Source organism: Brachypodium distachyon, chromosome 3 (genome assembly GCF_000005505.3).
Source record: "Brachypodium distachyon strain Bd21 chromosome 3, Brachypodium_distachyon_v3.0, whole genome shotgun sequence".
NCBI classification, from domain to species: Eukaryota; Viridiplantae; Streptophyta; class Magnoliopsida; order Poales; family Poaceae; genus Brachypodium; species Brachypodium distachyon.
In genome coordinates, this window is record NC_016133.3 from 28,617,179 (window position 1) to 28,637,958 (window position 20,780).

The 20,780-nt window shown below is 44.4% G+C and overlaps 1 protein-coding gene and 1 long non-coding RNA gene across 3 annotated transcripts; one reads left to right on the forward strand and one right to left on the reverse strand.

Moving 5' to 3' along the window:
* Positions 1-1,046: 1,046 nt before the first annotated feature.
* Positions 1,047-14,127, forward strand: LOC100830743 (methyltransferase-like protein 1). 2 transcript variants are annotated; one of them, XM_010236481.3, is made up of 7 exons: positions 1,047-1,252; positions 1,614-3,958; positions 4,045-4,128; positions 9,188-9,292; positions 9,370-9,478; positions 13,238-13,389; positions 13,487-14,127. In XM_010236481.3, exons 2-7 carry the CDS (start codon positions 1,736-1,738, stop codon positions 13,811-13,813), a joined length of 3,000 nt encoding a protein of 999 aa, XP_010234783.1. In that variant the 5' UTR covers positions 1,047-1,252; positions 1,614-1,735; the 3' UTR covers positions 13,814-14,127. The 2 variants fall into 2 exon arrangements, with proteins under 2 accessions (XP_010234783.1, XP_010234782.1); XM_010236480.3 differs by having other exon boundaries at positions 1,629-3,958.
* Positions 10,861-12,001, reverse strand: LOC112271614. The gene is made up of 2 exons (XR_002964908.1): positions 11,673-12,001; positions 10,861-11,590 (listed from the first exon to the last, which is right to left on the reverse strand). It is a non-coding gene; the product is annotated as an uncharacterized LOC112271614 (long non-coding RNA).
* Positions 14,128-20,780: the final 6,653 nt, after the last annotated feature.

The window sequence follows — 20,780 nt, forward strand, 5'->3', positions numbered from 1 at the left end:
TTGTTTTTGATTCATTTTTTCTCCTGGTTTGAGGTTTGAGGATTGACCAAGTACTACTTGATTTTTGAAGATCGACATGGATGTTGAATTTGTACTTGATTTGAGGTTTGAGGATCGAATTTGTACTTGTTGGTACCGTGATTTTGTCCTGATACATGATGTACCTCGCTTGAATTCCTTTTTTCTATGTTAGATTCATGAGGTACTGTGTTTTTTTTTCGGGAATGAGGTACTGTGTTTTGATGACTGTTCGTACTGTGATTTTGTCTTGGTACATGATGTACTCCTCTTTGATTTTTTTTCCATGTTAGATGATTGGTACCGTGTTTCGATGATTGTTTGTACTGTGATTAGTACACGATGTACTGTTATGAATTGATGTACAAAGTCTTCATATGACGAAGTACTTAGATTGTTTCTTCTTCTTTTTTCTATCTCCATTGAAAATTGAGGAGGTATTTATCATGTAATGTGATGTAATTTATCGTTGATGAGGTACTTATTAATTGTATGAGTTGAGAACTATCATGTACCTTGATGTATCTGTGATGTATCTTCATGTACTTGTCATATACCTTGATGTATCTGTCATGTGCATGAGGTACTTCAAAAACTGTTAAAATGCATATGATGTACCATACGATGTATTTGTATCATAAGTTCATGTACAGGGGATATTTAAAAACTGATATGGTACAATTCATATAACCTAATGTACTAAATATGTATTTAAAAATATTTCATGTACCACAATGTACTTAAAAGTGGGGAGAGAGAAAAAAAGAAAGAAAGAGAAAGTTGTCGGGTGGTAGTACTGTTAATCCTCAGAAATTAACTAAGAGAGAGAAAAGGAAGAAGGCCAAACATGTGTCCACGAAAGGGGTCGCAAATACCTGGGGTACTTAAAAAAAAATCTGACTAGCTCATCTCGTCCTAAAAAAAAGAAAATCTGAGTCATCTCTCTCAGTCGCCCGCTGATCTAGGCGCTGACCCACTCACCGACCCACCGAACCCAAGCCCGATCACGCTGCCCCAGCCCGGCCCGCCCCCGCCCCCGCCCCGTCCAGCCGCGCGGCACTCCAACCCTAGCTGCTCCGGCGCAAGCACCCACGCGCGGTGCCTCCAGCTCCCCTGCCCCGCGAGCCGCGGCTCTCCCTACCGGACCACCGGCGCCCTCCCGCAGTCCCTCTCAGGGCTGCCTCAGTCTCGCACCGCCAGTCACCGCAGCCTCAGTTCTTCGCCGACCCTTGAGGTATAGCAGCCCCTACCTCTCACTCTCACGAATTCTTGTCCGCGGACCCAGGATTGGTTATCAGTGCACCTGTTTCCGCTTTTTGTTCGTTCGCTTAAGTTCTCCAATCAACGACTGGTGGTAGTTCACTTGTTTGATATACGTGTTACTAAGTACTCCATTGAGCTAACTAGATGTGTGACGCCGTGGTATCAATATGATGCTAAAATCACAGCAACTCGAGGTTGGGGATTTTCGATGGAATAGGGATACGAAATTTGAGATGCATGTTATTTTCTTTTTCCCTAGCAATCTATATGGTCACTTTTTCATTCGCTAGTGAATCCTTGGTCGGCAATGTTGTTAAAATGACCCCTCAAAGGTGTCTAATGCGCAGGAACTTTCTGCCGTGGCATGCTCGATTTGGTTAATTTGATCATTCCAACAGACATACATACACTAATGTTTTTTGTGCACACATATACGCTGTGGTGAACATCTGTCATGGAAGGGTCTGAATCTATTAGGAATCACAACAAAAGAGATGTTGAGGATAATGTTAATGCCAGGTCCGGTTTGAAAGAGGAAGAAGAGCAAGATAATGTTGACGGCAGAAAGAACCGGTCTGGCAAGTCGAGAAAGCACAGCTCTGGGGATGAAGTTGAGGAGCCGGATGACGGCAGGAGGAGATCCTCTGCAGATAGGAATGAGTCAAGAAGGAAGTCGATATCAGGCTCAGGCCAGGCCTACAGCGACAATGACGATGACTATGATGTAAGAAGGGGGTCACAGGTGTCCAAGATTCTAAGAAGAAGCTCTGAAGAGAGAAGTGAGAGGAGATTGTCTGATGGTTACATGGATAGAGATGGAGATGGCAGCAGGACGAGAAGAGAAGACGAGGACGATCAGGGCGCTTCAAGAAGATCTAGCTCCAAATCTTCTAGCCATGATGTTTCTCATAGTAAAAGCAGAAGCAAGACAGAGGGGCCATATGATGGTCAGCTGGACAAGGGTGAGGGAAGAGAGGGCAGTAAGGAGAAGCAAGGGCACTGGGAACAAGAGGAATTTCCTTACCAGAGGAGTGTGGTTGAGACTCATACAGACCGAAGAGCTGACATTGTGGAGGCAAAAGATAGGTTGACCTGTTTGGATGCGGATGGGCATGCACTGTTGAAGGATGGAAGCAACAAAGAGGATAGAGATGATAAGAAGTATCCTGTAGAGAGGTATGGGTGTGATAGGAGTAATTCAGACTCAGATAATGAAAGAAGCATAGGCATGAAGGAGAAAACAAGAGAGGATGCTTATGGAGAGTCTAATTCATATAGGGGAAGGGACAGAAACAGAGAGTTGGAAGGATCTAAAGAATACTGGAGGAATCGTCAAAGGCAAGATTCAAAGGAGACAAATGACTATGATGCTGTTACAGATTGGAGACATGGCCAGGAAAGATTAGATACTGGAAATTTCCATGGCCGGTCTGGGTACAGGAAAGATTATAGGGGAAGATATGAAAGCAGCAAAGGCCCTTCGTTGTACGGCAGTCGATATGACAATTCTGATTCAATAGAGATTCGGCCTAACAGGAATCTTGATTTTGGAAAGGAGAATTCTGTTTCTGGGAGAACTGACATGGGATCTTATCAAGATTTAATGCACGGAACAAACCAACAATCTGATCAGAACAAACAAAATCATGGAAATGGTGAGGATTTACAGGAAAGACACTACGAAGATGCTCAAACTATGAATCATGATACTGTCAAAGATCAATCTGATTCTGAGACTGTGAGAAGTGGATTGAAAGGAGCAATGACACCCAATACTTCAGGAGCAGGTCAAAGTGGCAGTTGCAGTATGATCTCTCCAATTCCTCAGCAAGGGACAAAAGGTGGTAGTGGTAGATCTTCTAGAGGGCCAAGAGGAAGGCCGAACGAAAGGGACCCTCAGAGAGTTGGAGTTTCAGTGCCTATGATGCCGCCTTCACCATTCGGACCTCTTGGCCTGCCACCAGGTCTAATGCAACCAATGGGGCCAAACATGTCCCATTCTCCTGGTCCTCTTGGACCTGGTGTTTTCATACCACCATTTCCAGGGCCTCTTCTTTGGCCTGGAGCAAGGGGTGTCGATATGAGTATGCTTGCTCTTCCACCCAACCTTCCCATGCCTCCACTAGTAGCTGGGCCTAGGTTCAGTACCGGCATGGGAGCTGGCCCAAGCCACAACATTCACTTAAATCAAACAGGCACTGGAAGAGGAACTTCAATGAATGCATCAGGATCTGGTTTCAGCCCAATGGCTACACCCAGTCGTGAAATGATGCATGATAAACCATCCACAGGCTGGATGCCACACCGGAGCAGTGGGCCTGCTGGAAAAGCTCCCTCAAGGGGAGAACAAAATGATTACTCACAGAACTTTGTCGACACTGGCATGCGACCTCAGAACTTCATTAGGGAACTGGAGCTTACAAATGTAGTGGAAGACTATCCAAAACTTAGAGAACTGATACAGAGGAAAGATGAGATTGTTTCTAACTCTGCTTCAGCACCGATGTATTACAAGTGTGATCTAAAGGAGCATGTGCTCTCCCCAGAATTTTTTGGCACGAAGTTTGATGTCATTCTTGTAGATCCTCCATGGGAGGAGTATGTTCATCGTGCTCCAGGTATCACGGATGATATAGAGTACTGGACACCTGAGGAGATTATGAATTTGAAAATTGAGGTTTTTCACTATCTGAGTCATTATATCCTTTTTTTTTTCTTTTGTTGTGAAGTTGTTGCCTGACCATCAGTTATTCGACTCAACAGGCCATAGCTGATACACCCTCATTTATCTTCCTTTGGGTTGGTGATGGTGTTGGTCTTGAACAAGGCCGTCAATGTTTGAAGAAGGTAACCCGACTGCATCTATGTATAATTTGGTATTTTTCACAGTTATTCTTTCTGTTATTTTTGTCGTGTTATCCTTCACTGGATTTCTCTGATATTTTTTCGGGGTTACAAAAAATAATGCAGAAGTCCTTTGTATTACTTCTGTACACTATTGTTTTATTCATTTATTGCTCTTGAATTGTGTTTTTATCCATTTTAGGCAGTAACATTTAGTTTAGCATGTAGAAGACCAATCATTGATGTTCTGTTCTGGAACATGTTGTCCACAATATAGTTTGGTGACGTATCAGGTGAAAACCTCTATCCAGTGAAAACTTGAAAAGTTCCAATTCCATTAGATCTCAAATAAACGGCTTAGATGAAAGGTGGAGCCTCTAATCACTTAAAGGCATTTTATGAAAACCCTCACGAGGTGGGATTCTCTTGTTTTTTTTCTTCATAAAATGCATTAAGTGATTAGGGGTTCCACCTTATAGCTCATCCGTTTATTTTAGATCTAATGGCTACGATCGAAAGTTTTTAATTTTGCACTGAATAGAGGTTTTCACACGATACATTCACATATAGTTTACCATATCTTCTATAGTAGCTATTTCTTATTCATCATTTTGTCCATTGCAAGCTTTAGGCCCTCTTTGGAGCAAAGGAATTTTGGAGGAAGAAAATAGGTTTACAATCCTAAGGCCTTGTTTGGTACTAGAGTTTTGGGGTGTTTTCTAGGGTATTATCCACTGCAAATTGAAAAACACTAGAAACCCCAATTGGTTGTTTGGTAGGAAGGGTTTAGAGGGGATTATCCCTAGTTTCCCCCCACAAAACACTCCATTTTTGTACCAAATTAAAACACTTCTTATACTAGTGCTTTTCTAAAAACACTAGTGTTTTGGGTTTTTGAGAGTTTTGGATGAACACCCAAACCCCTCAAATACCAAAACACCAGTGACTAAAAAATACAACACCAAACAAGGCCTAAGGGAAAATTCCTGTCCATGACCTTTGATCGTAGGATTGCATCAAAAGAATTTCATATGATATGGACTTTTCCTATAAATTTAGGAGCAAACCTAACATGCGCTATAACCTCATGGAAATTTCCCTGGAGAGTTCTAGTGTATCTTCTCTTGTCCACTCTCTCTTCTCTATGTAATTATGACCTACATAATATCAATATTCCTACATTTTCCTTTATAGCATCCAAACACCTTGTCCAAGCAACCCCTGTGGTTTTGATTCTGGCTGGACCCAACATGCCATTACATTCTATCTTGTGGATATTAGATCCAAGAGCTTCCCCATCCCATGCCCAATAGTTAAATTTAGGGATTTTGGTCAAAAATAGCCCTCCAACAGATGCCCCATCTCATTCCCCATCTCTAGCCATCCCCCAAATCGAGCTCGGGATTCCCCATATTGAGGAGTGGAATGGGGATTCCCCATATTTATCTGAGGTGAGAGAAAGAAAGGAAATGGTGGGAGGAAAGACAGATCAGCCCTTAGTTTGTCTTTTCCGAATCTTGATGAGATATAGGGAATGAAATATGAGGAATCTGTTGGAGACGCAAAGGATTTGGGAATGGTATCTTTTATAGGGAATCCCTAAATATAGGTTTTGGGGAAGCAAATATGGGGAAGCTCTTGGTGAAGCTCTTAGTGATGGTATTAAGGCAGCAGCAGCAGTCCAGTTGCGGCTGGCCAGCAAGAAATCCAGAACCATGGACGTGTTGCAGCAGGAGATGGTCCTTTAGTAAATAGTACTCCCTCTGTCCCACCAATATAGAAGGCTTATTTTATTTGCTTTGACGGCCTTTGACAAAAAAAATACTCCATTTGCATGTGACTTATGTGATCCAAATCATAACCAAAAACTAGTACTTTTGAATACGAATACAGTGCTATCAATTTTAAGCCACATAAATTGTATACTAATAAATTAATTCACGGTCAAAGCCTTGGTCAAAGCAAACGAAATATGCCCTATATTTTGGGACGAGGTAGTATCGTATTAGGAAGTCTAGGATTAAAGGAGTCTTTTATGAAATAGTATTATATTAGGAAGTCTAGGATTAAAGTAGTCTAATTTCTTAAGAGCATCTATAAACATGTGACATAAGCAGATAAGCTGACTCTTTGTCCTTCCACGTAGGATAACTGCTGATGTGGAGGATAGAGACGAGAGAGAGAGAGAATAAAACTGACTCTTAGTTAAGTCTCAGGCTTTACAAATAACAAACCTTAAGAGTCAATCTCATTGCCTTTCTACGCCATGAAATTTAATTCGAAGTGCTAACTTTTCTTGTAGAGTGAGATTAAGACACATGCTATTGTTTATAAGTTACTTTCCTATCGACTCTAGATGACGTGGATTGACTAAAGAGTCAGCGACTGCACCATTGTGATTTGTGAAGTCACTAATAGTTTGTATTGTGTTAGGTCAAGGCTCAAGGACCTTAGAGCATCTCCAGCAGATTCCCAAAACTCGGTTCAATAAAATGAGTTTGAGATAGGAGAGATATTTTTGCCTTTTCTCCAGCAGCTTCCTTAAACCTCTGTTCCCTATTTTCTTGTGTACATCACATTGAAATCTGGAGCCCATATGTCAGTGACCGTCTGACCGAACGTTTTTCTATTTTTTTGTTCTTACTCTGCCACCGCCGCATCATGCTGCTACATTGCTCGAGATGGCCACTGCCGCACATGAGATGCAGGGGAAGGAGACGGATGCCTTGTGGTCGGGGGAAGGAGATGCCACTGCCACGTTGTGGTCATGATCTTGCTGGAGGGCGGCGGCTTACGGTGCTCGTGATGGCAGCCACAGCAACCGGCACAGTACTTGACGGCGGATGGCGCAGGGCTGCAGTCCGAGCCTGCAGCATGGCTTCTTGGGTGGCTTGGCGGCGGCGGGTGGTGGAGGAGCAGTGGTGGGGCTTTCTGGCGTGCTGGACATGACCGGCGGTGAGCAGAGGGCAGCAGCGCGGGGTCGGGGCTGGCTCGTGAAAATTCTGGATCAAGAGAGTTTTGTTCCTGCAAGTGGCTTTGGAAAATATAGGGAATGGGTTTTGGTTCCCTGCATTTGGGGATGAGGAGAGAGGAAATAGGAATTCCCTAAAAAAATTTGGGATTGGGAACGGGATGGGGAATCTGCTGGAATGTTTTTTTTTGCATGTTTTAGGAAATGGTGGTAGTTTTTAGGGATGGGAAACCACTTTAGGGAATCTGCTGGAGATGTTCTAAGCATCCACTACAAGGATGCCATTTATCTATGTTTGAGCCAAAGCAATTAATCTACTCTCTCCAGTACTCTTATCGTCTCAGTTTATGTCTATCCTATCCACCACAACCATGCCGTTTGGCTATCTTCAGCACAGTATTTATCCCATTTTGAATCAAGGTTCAGAGCATTCAAATCATTTGTTTTGTTTAATTTCCTTCTGTTTCTATGTTCTAGAGGCTCTAAAGGCCAAGTGTTGTTCCATTGGATAAAGATTCATGCCATTCTTCTGATCCTCCGCCTTTTCTATTTCCTACGTTCTAGACCTCCTAAATGCTACTCCCTCCGATCCATAAAAAGTGTCGCCCACTTAGTACAAAATCTGTACTAACTTAGTACAAAGTGGGCGACACTTTTTATGGATCGGAGGGAGTAAGTATTTTTTTGATGGATTTTCCTTAAGAGTGAATCACACAAAACCCCATGTCCACGGGCACTTGTGACAGTTTACCACAATTTTTTTAACCTTTTTTCATGAAACCACACATTTTGTGCTAATTATCAACACAAGATCCAAATTTCATGTTTGATGGCCGAACTGATAGGTATGGTCCACAAGTGATGCTCACATGGATACAAATGCTGATGTATACAGTAGTCCCACATGTCATCCCCTTTTTCTCTCGTCCAAAGCTGTCGTCCCTTAAAATTTCCTAAACTGACGATCCCAACCCCAGCAGCAGCAGGCTGCAGGCTCAGCTAGATGAGCCAGAGCAGCACTGCATGGCCTACCACTGAGGATGTGCTCGGCTCTCCATCCGGCGAAGGCAGAGGCAGCATCTTGTCGTCCCCTCCGCCCGCATACAGAGTCAGCGGCACCACTGCCAGAAGCTCTACCTAGTCATGCTGGTGCAGCTCGATCCAGCGGCGCTGCTCCCAGACGGTAGGCATCAGCTATGATGAGCCAGATCTGCGAGTTCACAGGGCCCTGCTGATGGCACTGCCATCGAGGATCAAGCACATGCTCGTGTCCTCTCTGGTTGCGATGGTCACCGCCGCCAGAGCACCACCGGTGAGGCTGCGTCTGCACCTCAACTTCCTCGTCCTGCCACACCAGCTCCATGAGCTTGCAGTTGCCGCCCATCTGCACCTCCACAAGGAACAACAAACAAGCAACAAACAACAAATCAATCGATCGATCATTGGACCTCGCGAACAACAGATATCAAATGAACCTGTGTTCTATTCAGGTTGGATTGGATTTTCTCAGGAATAAGAAAAGGAAAGAGAGAATAGTTGCCGGCAGGAGAACTTAGCAGTCCAGTTGCCAGAGATGCAGTCGCATGGTCAGAGGTCAAAAGGGCGGAGGAGGCGGTGCTTGCTCTGTGCTCTCTCGTCTCTCTTTAGTCTCGAAATACATGGGCTCCTCATCAACCAATTCGCCGGCGCCGGCCTGGAGCTCCTCGACAGCAGGCACCAGCTGGTTGGACAGGACGCCGGTGACCACGTCGTGGTAAACTGGTAATTGCACCAGTCCACGCTTATATGTAGAGCCATTGTTCCACCTCTGCACACCATCCATATAGGCATCCATGTAAGCACTGTTATGTGGGTCCAACTCATCAGATTTCCTGTCAATGGGAGAAACTAGCCGATTTGGGTATTATGTGAATAATTAGCTCAAGAGTTGCAGTTCTATTGAAAAAAATGTTCAAAGGTTGTGGTAAAGTATTGTAAGTACTTGTGAACTTGGGGTTTCTTGCAATTAACTCTTTCCTTAAGATAGTAACAGTATTTTTCAGCAAAGTTGTGAACACAAGCCATGACTTAATGAACATCCATCTTTTGCAGTGGGGATTCCGTAGGTGTGAGGATATATGTTGGGTAAAAACCAACAAGAAAAATGCAACACCAGGTCTGCGCCATGACTCGAATACATTGTTTCAGCATTCAAAGGTTAGTTATTATAGATTTTCCATGCCTTTATGAACTTACATCTTTCTTGTTTAAACATACAATGTTTCCTTATCCAGGAGCATTGTTTGATGGGCATAAAAGGAACTGTACGTCGCAGCACTGATGGGCATATCATCCATGCAAATATTGACACTGATATAATAATAGCTGAGGAACCTACTGATGGTAATACCCAGACCCAGATATCTTTCTTCACCTGTGCCCTTTGCCAACTATTGACTTCTCTTGATGGCTATTCTGTTCTAAGCTTATGTTTTATCTGATGTACTTCTGTTATGATCCTGTATGAATCACTCATTCTCTTGTCTTCACCTGATGTGCACTTTCAGTTGTTTTCACTCTCATATTATTTTGTATGTTCCTTTTGTTTGATATCTGCAAATATGTGATTGCTCTGCATATACATGGCAAATATATTACGGATATCTCATTTGACATCTGAGATAAATTTTCTCATTTGCTAGATGACCTGTAGCTTGTAGGTACTAGCGAATTGTCACTTCTATACTCTGGTGACCTATGTAGTCGTCAATGTGAAAGTTGAACCAAGGTCCAAGTGACTGAATTTCTAATAAAGACTCACTGTCATATTTGAATCATTAGCTGTTCATCATGAATGATCAATTTACTAATCAGCCAGATTTTTTTAGGTAAAACATATAAGCTAGCTGCACTTGGAGGTTGGTTTGGTAGCCTAGTGGTCACTGGTATCTGTTAACATCATAGTGACTCGAGATACACGGCCCATGTTCTTAATATGTATCCATTTGTCTCCCAACCATTTTAGCTAACTAGGGCATGCCACCATCCATGACAATTAGCCACACTTGTATTCTCCCATCTGTTAATTGCCAGGTGCCAGTAGTCTGATAAAGTGATAAACCACACGGATATTACTCAGTTGTTCCAGTGCAGCTTTCTTGGTTGTGTGAACCTGTAAACCTTGCTCCCTTTTGTGTTTGATGAGATGAATTTTGGGTTCCATAAGCAAAAGTATAGTTTATTGGCGTAAATTGGTACTTTTATGCATTGTTTGGTTTGTGCTCATTGGAACCATGACTTTATCCTGCAGTTCTGTTTAGAATCATCCACGTGGTAAGCAACCACAGTTCCTATTCTCTTTGGTCATATACAGCACGTGTAGTCTTGGGTCCAAGAGCTAATTAATCGTGCAAGTCAAATCATTCATAGCAAAGTTAAGTGCCAGATGTTCCAGCAGTTTTGCTTTCTTAACCTTTAGCGGTATCGGAGTTGTTTTTACCTTCCGCTTCAAGGGAAAATACTATGCGTTATCTCAGGGGTTTATGCAAGGCTGATCCATTGATGTACTACCTCTGTTCCATAATTCTCGTCGAAATATTACTTGTATCTAGACGCTTTTTAGGAATAGATACATCCATTTTTGGGCAAATTTAAGACAAGAATTATGGAACGGAGGGAGTAGTTAGTTACTTAGTTATCAACCACTATCCAAGATAGATTTATGCTTTGGTTTTTCACCAACAAATGTATAAAGAAACCGGCAACTCTAGCATTGTGTCACGTTCTTACTCCAACATTATTAGATATATGAAATCGTATTTGTATTTGGACAAGATGCTCGTGACACAATGTGCACGCAGGCCTCGGTATTGCAGACCGGCCACATTGACGACATGCATGGCATGGCCACGGCCTGTGGTACTGAGGCCAGCATGCCCGTGACCGGTGACACCGGTATGTTCACAGCCGCTGAACTGGGATATGGCACGGCTGCAGCCTGTGAGGCTGCGAGACCTGTTGTAGTGTATAAGTGGATTGCATAGACCTTTCCATCAGATCGGTCTTTTGGTTGCGTTGGCTAGCGCATGAAGCTTGACATGGTATCAGATCCAAAGGTCTCAAGTTCGAGTATTGGCTTTCGCAATTTATCCTAAAATTGCTCGTGCCCCCTCCGTCCACGTATTGGCCTCTTGAGCTATACCTTTGAGTTTACACGTGTTGACTCGTCTTCTCCGTCACACGTGAGGGGGGGTGTTGTAGTGTATAAGTGGATTGCATAGCCCTTTCCATCAGATCGATCTTTTTGTTGCGTTGGCTAGCGCATGAAGCTTGACAAGACCGAGCCTGGCATGGCCGCGTGTGGTGATTCCGACCACAACTTGCCATGGGCCCATTTTGTCCCCGCATGAGGTCCTTGTCCATCGCCCGCAGAAGCACTGGCAGCTCCATCAGCGGCAGCACCGCCGTCATCAACAGGTTCGGCATCGTGATAGGCCTTGTCTCCTCCATGTGCAGCTGATCAAACAGTGAAGCAAAGCAAAGCCCGAGATTGACAATGCTCCAAAACGATCAGGAGTATGCATTAAAAATCAATCACCTTCCTCCAGCTGCGGATTAGGACTCAAGTCAATTCCAGCTCCTTGATGCTCCACAGTTTCATTCGAGTTGGCTGTAGTAGCGTTCAGGTCAAATATTGAACAATGGGAAAAGATGAGAAGACTGTAGTTGTTCTGGGCTGCCCTTTGGTGTTCATGGTGTAGGAGTACTTATAGAACGAGAAGTGTATAGAGAGGGGGTTTCTTCATTTTTTTGTGGGGAGGGTGGCAGTTCTCAACTTGTTTGCGGGAAATTTTCAGTGTGCACACTCACTTTTTTTCCCCTTTTTTGCTTGCCATTGCCCTCATGGTTAGACCTAATCACTGCATGCAACACCAACTGTAGCAGGACCTGTTCAGCATTGCATGCAGTGCTATATCACTGGATGAAATAGCGAGTGCCAGGGAAAGGCTGTCGCGTGGGGGCGTTGGGCTAGGTCTGAGATTCAGGGATGCATGAGGAGATGTGAGATGGCTTGCGATGTCATTAAATGCTCCCGTGTGTTTTACCAGGGGTAGAACGGGAATTTCACCAGCCTAGGCGCCTGCTTTTTAGAGCTCCTTGGTATCGGTGATCAAATAAAATTCATACAATAAATGGACAGAGTATGAGATGACTACATGAGTGTGTGCATTGAAAACTGGAGAATTTTTTATCCGCTGATAGCTGGAAGGTTACTGGAAGAGGACTGCTACACATACGACATTATTTGTACGACGGCTGTACGATACTCACTAGGAGCCTTCGATCACAGCAGGAACAACATGCAATAGCCGTTGATGCAAATATCGTACACGGAAAGATCGTACGCAGATCAATTCCGGTTACTGGAAAGTTGAAACCATCAGCAGATGGAGTAATGTTCTCAAGCAGTTTTATTTAACGAAATTCTTTTCAATCGTGCATAAAGAATTTTTTTTCAGAGGTCAATTTTCCGTTTCTTACTGGAAGACCAACCTCAGGCTGAAGCCAATTTTAAACTTCGAGCCAGCCAGAAACAGTATTTCAGAATTCTCGACCTGCAACTTGTGCGTCCACAACAGAGGGGAACTGGTTATCTTCTGTAGCATCTATGCTAAGACTAATAAATCTGAGAGGGTGGGCTTGGTCACAATGTTCATGCCCACCAAATGGGTGGCCAAATGCCGTGTGGCTACATGGAAGCCATGTCTTATTATTCTCCAGTGGTAAAGAAACTTATGATTTGCAAACACCAAATACAGCAGGGTGATTATTTTCGGATTTCTAGCTAAGGAAAAATGGGGAACATGTGAAGCATCTTTCCAGTTTCTTTGTAGAAAGAGATACGATTAACTAGGAGTGTGCTAATGTTATTTACATATGGTAATCCTGTGTGACGCTTCTTTGGAAAACTCACATCTGCCACTTATATCTTTTGAGAAAAGTTATGGAAAACATTTATTCTGATACCCATTCTTCTGTGCATCTGGTGCAGAGTTATCGTATGTGTTATCTCTCCTTCATGCAGAATCACTTTTAGTTTATTTATTGATGGCAACAAGTGAAATGCGAATGTCTTAACGTGTTCTATTTCTTGTTATGCAGGTTGCACAAAAAAGCCTGAAGACATGTATAGGATCATCGAGCATTTTGCTCTTGGAAGGAGGCGCCTTGAACTCTTTGGCGAGGACCATAATATTCGTCCTGGCTGGCTTACTCTTGGGAAAGCTTTATCCTCATCAAACTTCAATAAGGAGGTACGAAGAATGACCTATCCAAGTTCAAACACATATGATTATGAGCCTGACAATTATTTATTCCATCAGTCCTGCTAAGAACTTTTCATGCTTTTAGACATACATGAAGAACTTCACCGACAGGGATGGGAAAGTATGGCAGGGTATTGCCGGGCGAAATCCACCACCTGATGCTCCTCACCTTGTCGTGACAACTCCAGAGATTGAGAGCCTCCGACCGAAGTCCCCCCCACATAAGAACCAGCAGCATCAGACGATGTCCGTAACCCTGATGGGACCTAACAGTTCCACAAATAGGCGATCTACTACAAGCACCCCACAGAATGCAGTGGCTGTTGTTGGTTCTGAAACTGTGATGCCACCGGGTTGGTCTTCCACTCCAATGGCAGGTTTTGGAATGCCGGAGGGGGGGAGCTGGTCATGAGAGCAATCCATTTGATAATTTTGGCTTTAGTGCCCCCTTATGGATGACCAAGCGGAGATCACATGGATTTTGACACACGTAGGTTGTTATAACATAAATTATAGCCACAGTTTTGTTGTAAGGAAACCATTCTTTTCCTGCCTATACATTCGTTGTTGATTGGTGTAGTATCCATTAATTTTGATAGTTTTTAACTTTTTATCCAGTTTTGACATGTATCATCAATTGCTGGCACCGTCTGTAGAGTTCCTCCGGTTGGCAAAGATAAAATGTTATAATTTGGTCATTGGACAAGTGATCTCGTTTGTGTTGTATGACCGTTTGTTTTCTTTCTAAATTTTACCGCTGGTTGCTATGTCTTTCCAGCTACTGTAGCCTACGGAGGGAGCATATTTTTTGAAAAAAATATGTAGGGAGAATACAAGCATAAGATTGTAGGAATCCCAGAAAAGCATATATGGCTATCCAATGTGAGGGATCCAATACTTATTTTTTTTACCGGAACAATAATTATTTTCTCATCACGTACCCTGTAGGTTGCATCAAATTATTTGTGGTCCAATCATGCAATCAACTCGATTCTGGTACCAAATCAACAGAAAATTTATCGAGAGTTTGCCATGAAATCTTTTTTTTCTCCTAACAGTATGCAATGAAATCTTTGTGGCCCAGCCGGCAAGGCAGCAAGGACAATGGACAACTAAAATCTAACCAAAGGAATGCCTAAAGGGTCTCTTGTGCTAAGCAATTTTAACAATACATCCATGAGTTGCAAAAAAAGGTAAGAAGGATTAGAGCCATGTAAATTTCATCAGGCACCATCAGTTTCAGATCAGACACCCGAACTTCCTTCTCATTGGTCTACTCTATTTCAATGTCCCCGTCTGGCTTCATGTGGTCTCCGTTCATCGCATGCCGTAAAATTTTCCTCGCTTAAGCAGTCTAATCTTTGTGGCCCTGCGGCATCTTGGAACTGAAGCTGAATTCGGTGAGTAGACCTCAATGCCATTTTTTTCCCCTTGCAGTGAAGAAGTTGCATTCACCACTTTTCAAAAGGTTTCACCCACTCTTGATGATGATAATAGCATGTCGCCCCAGTAGCTATTGTTGAGCGTTTCAGCACTGCGGTCCTCTTGCTCTTGGCCGGTGTCGCTGTTCTGAAAACGAGATGGCCAACGACCAGATTGGATCCGTCCTCCTCTTGATGACGGCGACTAATCTGTGCCGCCATCGCCGTCCAAGAAAACGTGCATCTTTCTCGGGCCTTTGAGAGCAATGCATTTGTTGGTTTTTACCGCAAAAGGTTGTCGAATAATGATGCTATGATGAAGCACAATTGTGCGACAATTCGTAAAGGTAATCTAACTGGAAATGCTCTATCAGTAAAATACATGTTTTGATTTATTTTTTCTTTTACATACCTCGAGGTCCTGCATCCTTTTCATTCCCTCGAAATAATGGTACGGACATTTTCCCGTCCCCAATCCAAGCACCGCATCCATCATGCATAGTCATTTCTACCGACTCTGATGTAGAACTGATATTAGTGAAATTTGGTTGATATTCGTTTATTTTTAACCCCGACACCTACCGGACCCAGTAGAGAAAAAGAGCTTTAGCATCCATCACGCATACTCCTCCTGCCCATCGTCAAGAAATCCCAAACGACAATGCGTCACGCTCGGTTCGTAAATCGTAATCACCAGTTCGCCAGTACCATAACCCACAAGATCATCACGCATGCCACGATAATAACACCACAATTTCCCGGCCGGGCATAATTCCACGGTGATTGATCGATAAGGCCCCATGAATTCCACCCTGCACAGCGACCCGTACCGCGCAGTTTTGTCCCGAAACGCCCGGACTCTTGCTCCTCGCGGAGAATTTTCCCCGGACGCGCGGGTTTAGACAAACGCCGACGCCGACGAGACATCGGAGCGGATCGAACAACGAATCGATGGATGCATCAGGCAGCTTGGTTTTGTTCCGCGTGGCGCCTGGCGGCCGTACGGAGCGGCCCGTCCGTCAGACACGGTGGCGACGGGACGGCCTCGTGCTGCGCCTTTCGCGCCAAGAGGACAAGGGGTAAAGATCGGATTCGAAGGATCCTTCCTGGTCGGGGGCTGAAAGGGACATTGATTGAGGTTGTAGATCGATCGACTGCTCACTGCTCACGCAAAGCACGATGGATATAATAGGATGCGGCTGATGTACGATGTACGTTTTCTATGGCTAGATAAAATGCGTTAAAAGACTAGACCGACCACTCTCGTTTGATAACTTGAAAGTTATTGTTCCTTGTCGAAAGGTTTTGTAATACTAGAAAACTTCAGTGACTTCTAAAGAAACCACGTCAGAAGATTTCGGCGACTTGACAAGTTTATAACGACTACACTGTTTCTTTCTCTCTTTTTTTCTCGTGATTGAACTTCACGCTGGTGTTGTCCATATCATAGGCTTCAATTGTGTGCGACTGTAACTATCTAAACATGCATATTCTTTGAGTAAAGCTAGTTAGTAGTGGTACAGAGAAAAATTGTGAAGTGTGAAACTAGAAACACTTGGAAGGCACCACAAAGAACAAAGCTATTCGTTCATACCTTAATTTGGACTAAACCGTACCTATGTGGAACCAAATGTGAAATAGATAGTTGCCATAGAGGTGACAATCTATGGTACTCTAATTTTGCTCATATTTCATTTTCGGCCAACAAAATTTAGTTAAAAAGGTATAATTTTTGGGCCCTCAAGTCTTGAAATAGACACTGAACTCGAAACATATACATTTGTTCACTCAATTGATAAAACGGGATATTTTTGTCCCTCTCTAGGATTGGAGCAGTTTTGACCGTTATTTCATCCACATTGTGGGGTTTTCTCCATACTTTTTCACGTCGGATGCCAAGATATACACTTGATGGACCAAATGTATACAATTTAGAGTTCGCGGACCATCTCTACCTTATTTAGAAATGTAGGGAGTACAATCGTGGCACCCTCAGCAACATCTCGAATTAGACAACAAATAAAAGTGGTGTTGGTTACTTGTAGGTCACACCTATTTCTTATTGCGTTCGTCATTTGACCTAATCCCTCCGATCCATACTAAATCCAAGACACTTATTATATACCAGAGGGAGTACCTATTTCCTTGGCCCTTTGCAGCATATAAAGTAGATTTTTTTACTGGATGCATGTGTTTTATAATTAGAGGGTGCGGGGATCGCACCTCAGACGGCTGATAGATCTTTGTAGAAAAGCACAATAAACAAGTAACGTGGCCTATCTCGTCATTCATTGCAATAGAAGAGAAAATTAGTACTTCCTAGCACTTTTTCTGTTCAACAAAAGATGTCTCAAGTTTGTCAAAATTTGGATGTATCTAGACATGATTTAGTGTATAGATGCATTCAAATTTAGTCAAAGTTTAGACTGTTAGAGTATATGGGCCTCAGCCCATTATTTCCAACATAGACATCCATTGTTGGATGGAGGAAATACAACATTTTCACCATAAGTTACTGTCAGCAAGGACAAGTGTGAATTTGAATTTGCAGATGCCCATAAATGTGGTTCCTATGAGAAAATAAGATGACTGGATTAGTGCGAGCCACATCTTAACTAGCCTATATATGGCCGGGGTGATCATTACTCGTCAGAGGCAGGTTACCTGAATTAATTGCTTATGATGAGACCATTGGTCAGGACACATATATACGCACGCATATTGGCTGTGTTTTAAATGAAATACTCCTGGAGTACCAGAGTTAGGCCCCCCTGAAATGCAAGGAACAGTTAACCTAGTACACGCGTCATCGTCGATCATTCAAAATCATAATTATTAGAAGCACGCGTGAATTCAGATATGATATGAGAGATGCATATTTGCCACATGGATATGCAAAAGGGACTAGTCAATAGGCGCACACGTACGTATAAAACAACGGTGACGATGAGTCGTTTCTGCTTTCATGTAATGCTTCTGAGGCAGCTAGATCTGTCGACTTGACAACGGATCTTCGTAGAACAAACAAGGTGCCTTTTATTTCGTCTTCTGTGACCGGACGGTTTTGAAGGTATAGTAGATGTTGTTTAAAACGCAGGAAAAGAACATAGCGCATCTGCGACAAGGAGCACATGTGTAAGAAGACAACTCCAAGAAAACATGATGGTTTGGGTCAGGATAGCAATAGCACATGCCCATTTAATTATTTCCTCTACGATTAGGGAGCAAAGATATCTTAGGAGAATATTTTGGATACAAATTGTTAAACTATTCATGCGGCAATTAATAAGGTAATTGCTCTTTGGAAAACTACAGGTGAGAGATTAGGTCTCATGTTAAATCTCAGTCATGCATGTCCCCAACTCTATATCTGTCACACCTTGTAAACAACCTTGCAATTTAAGAACATATTTGAGGTCGACTATTTATCTTATTAAGTCCATTAATTGGCCACACGTAGTTCTAGCTTTTGCGATTACAATATGTCTCTTTCTCGAATTAATGCGGTTGTCTTAACCTGGTTGTATTGTGCATATATCATCAAGGTTCAAAAATGAAAGAAAAGACTCCACAGTCCACCACGCGGAAATTCTCAGCCGGCCACGAGGTTTACGTAGTACCTGTAGTCAATTTTGAGGTTACAGGCTTAGGGCTCTTTCAACACATTGTCCCTTAGTCCATGCCTCTTACCTTGCAATAAGTGTTAAGAAACCATCGTCCCAATCCATTATTTCTTAGTATTGTATATAAAGTAACAGTAATTTAATAGCTTCGTGAAAAAAGATTAATGATTTTGTGTTGGTTTGTGTGAAAGGACGGTCACTAACGTAAGAGACAGTATCATCATTAATTATGTGCATGTCAACTAAATGTCTAAGATAAGAGTATCTCCAGCAGGTTTTGTAAATTTGGTTCCCTAAAACCAACTTTAGGGATAGAAGAGAGAAGTTAGGAAATTTGTTTGGCTCTCCTGCAGGCTTCCCTAAATCCCGTTCCCTATTTTCCCTCATACATATGTGGACCCCATGTGTGAGCCTCACACCTTCTCATCTTCTTCCTCCCTGCACACGGACTGAAGAATCGACCCAGAGCAATCCGTTCGATCCGAATGAATCGATGGTGGCCGTCAAAGCTCCAGGCATGGAGGAGGGAGGTTGAGCAAGCGTTGGTGCTCGGGGTGCGGGATGGCCTCGTGGCGGCGGCATGGTCGGTGGCCTGGCGCCGTGGGCGCAATGGAATCGGGCCAAGGGCGACGGCCCTTGCAAAACCGTGGGAGTGGGCGTCGAATTGGGCAACGGCGGGTCAGAACCAGGTGGCGGCGCCGCCGGCGCTGGCGTGGGGAAGTGGAAGAGGGCGGCCGGTCACGGACGAGGACCCCGCGATTTATTCGCCGGGGCGCCGGCGAAGGGTGGCTGGACCATTTCCGGTCAGATCCCGCGGCTCGGGCATGGCCGGCAGCGGCAGAAGGCGGCGGGGCGGAGGAGGCGGAATCGGGATGAAACCACTACATAAAATTTAAAAACTTCATGATTTTCATTAATAATTCAAACTAATACATTTGAATTCAAACTACTACATAGAATAAAACTACTACCACGCCATCTACTAGGATTTCGAATCCTCGCCACTGGATTTGGGAACCATATGGCAATGCCAATACTTCGTGCTGAATGGCGTGAGGACATGTCTTTTTTGAAGAGGTTGTTCCGATGATTAAGAAGCTCGATCGGCCTCCTCATCGGAGAGCGGACGAGCATTTGGAGTTGTGCCTCCGCGCGCCATTCCCCCATCTTCCTCCGGTGCTCCTTCTCAGATTCGAATCCCGCGCGAGCTCCTCCGCTTCGAATGCCACCTGGCGGACGGGCTCCTCGGTGCCGGTCTTCAACAACGCCTTGCAGGCATAGCACACCAGGTGCTTCTCCTCTTGCTCATTGGAACCGCACGCTCGATATTATGGGCTGAGGCCGATGGTGCGAGAACTCTCCGGCACAACTCCAGGAGTGACCGGTGGCACGAGGCCTCCTCCCTCCTTGATCTCGGGCTCGGAGCAACAATGCGCCAGCCAGCTAGCGATGCAGCACCTCGGGGCTTCACGAGTTCGATGCCTACCGACTCCCCGGCTCGCGGGTGCAAATACTCAGTCAGGATGGGGAAGCCATCGACCGCGGTGGCCACACACGTTCGTGGAGAACGCGGAAGGAGCCAACGATGGCGGATTCCTTGTTGTGTGGTGCTCGTCGGCGAAGGAGGCGGCGAACCCTAGGATTTTGGAGACTGGGAGCGTGAGTGATGTAGTGGGGTGGGGAAATGGGGACGACGAGATCCTCATTTAATATGACCGGTATGAGGATCAAAAAGGTTTGACCTAGACCTAAATGGATGGTCGTGCTAGAGTAGCCGTAAGAGCATCTCCAGTCGTCCCCCCTCAAAGGCCAAATGGGGGCGACAGTGCCGAAAACCCCCCCCCCCCCTCCCCATTTTGTTTTTTCATGCGGCGTGGCCCAACTTCACATCCGGCGCTGGCTCAGGCGCAAAAACGTGTGAGCGGCACAACCCAAAAACAAACCCCATTTCGCCCTCTTCGTCGGACGCATGCCACTTCCACCCCCGAATCGCTGCCGGAACCACCCCTCTCACTAGGGGCGGTCCGCAGCCGATAGAAAAGGTCCGGTCGCCACATAGATTGTTTGCGCCACCGCAGTTCTAGTTCCGCCGTCGGCCGCAGGCTACTTCCACCCCCGAATCGTTGCCCACCCCGCGGCCACATTGCTCGGGAGGTGTTCGACGATTTGCCAATTAAGACCATGGATTCGGATGACGAGGAGATGCTCGCTGCGCTTTTTGACGAGGAAGTCGGCGCTGCCGATGATACTGCCTCCGGCGGCAAAGAGGAGCATCAAGTCATCTCCTCTCGTCCCTTCTTGGCCTGATCACCCAGGTTGCACAAATGGACGGGCA

Bases quoted from the DNA above. Each gene is read 5' to 3' on its own strand.
- LOC100830743 (XM_010236481.3), top strand. From the start codon at position 1,736: ATGGAAGGGTCTGAATCTATTAGGAATCACAACAAAAGAGATGTTGAG. The intron at 3,959-4,044 runs GTTTTTCACTAT...TCGACTCAACAG, and splicing joins TTATGAATTTGAAAATTGAG to GCCATAGCTGATACACCCTC. The intron at 13,390-13,486 runs GTACGAAGAATG...TCATGCTTTTAG, and splicing joins CATCAAACTTCAATAAGGAG to ACATACATGAAGAACTTCAC.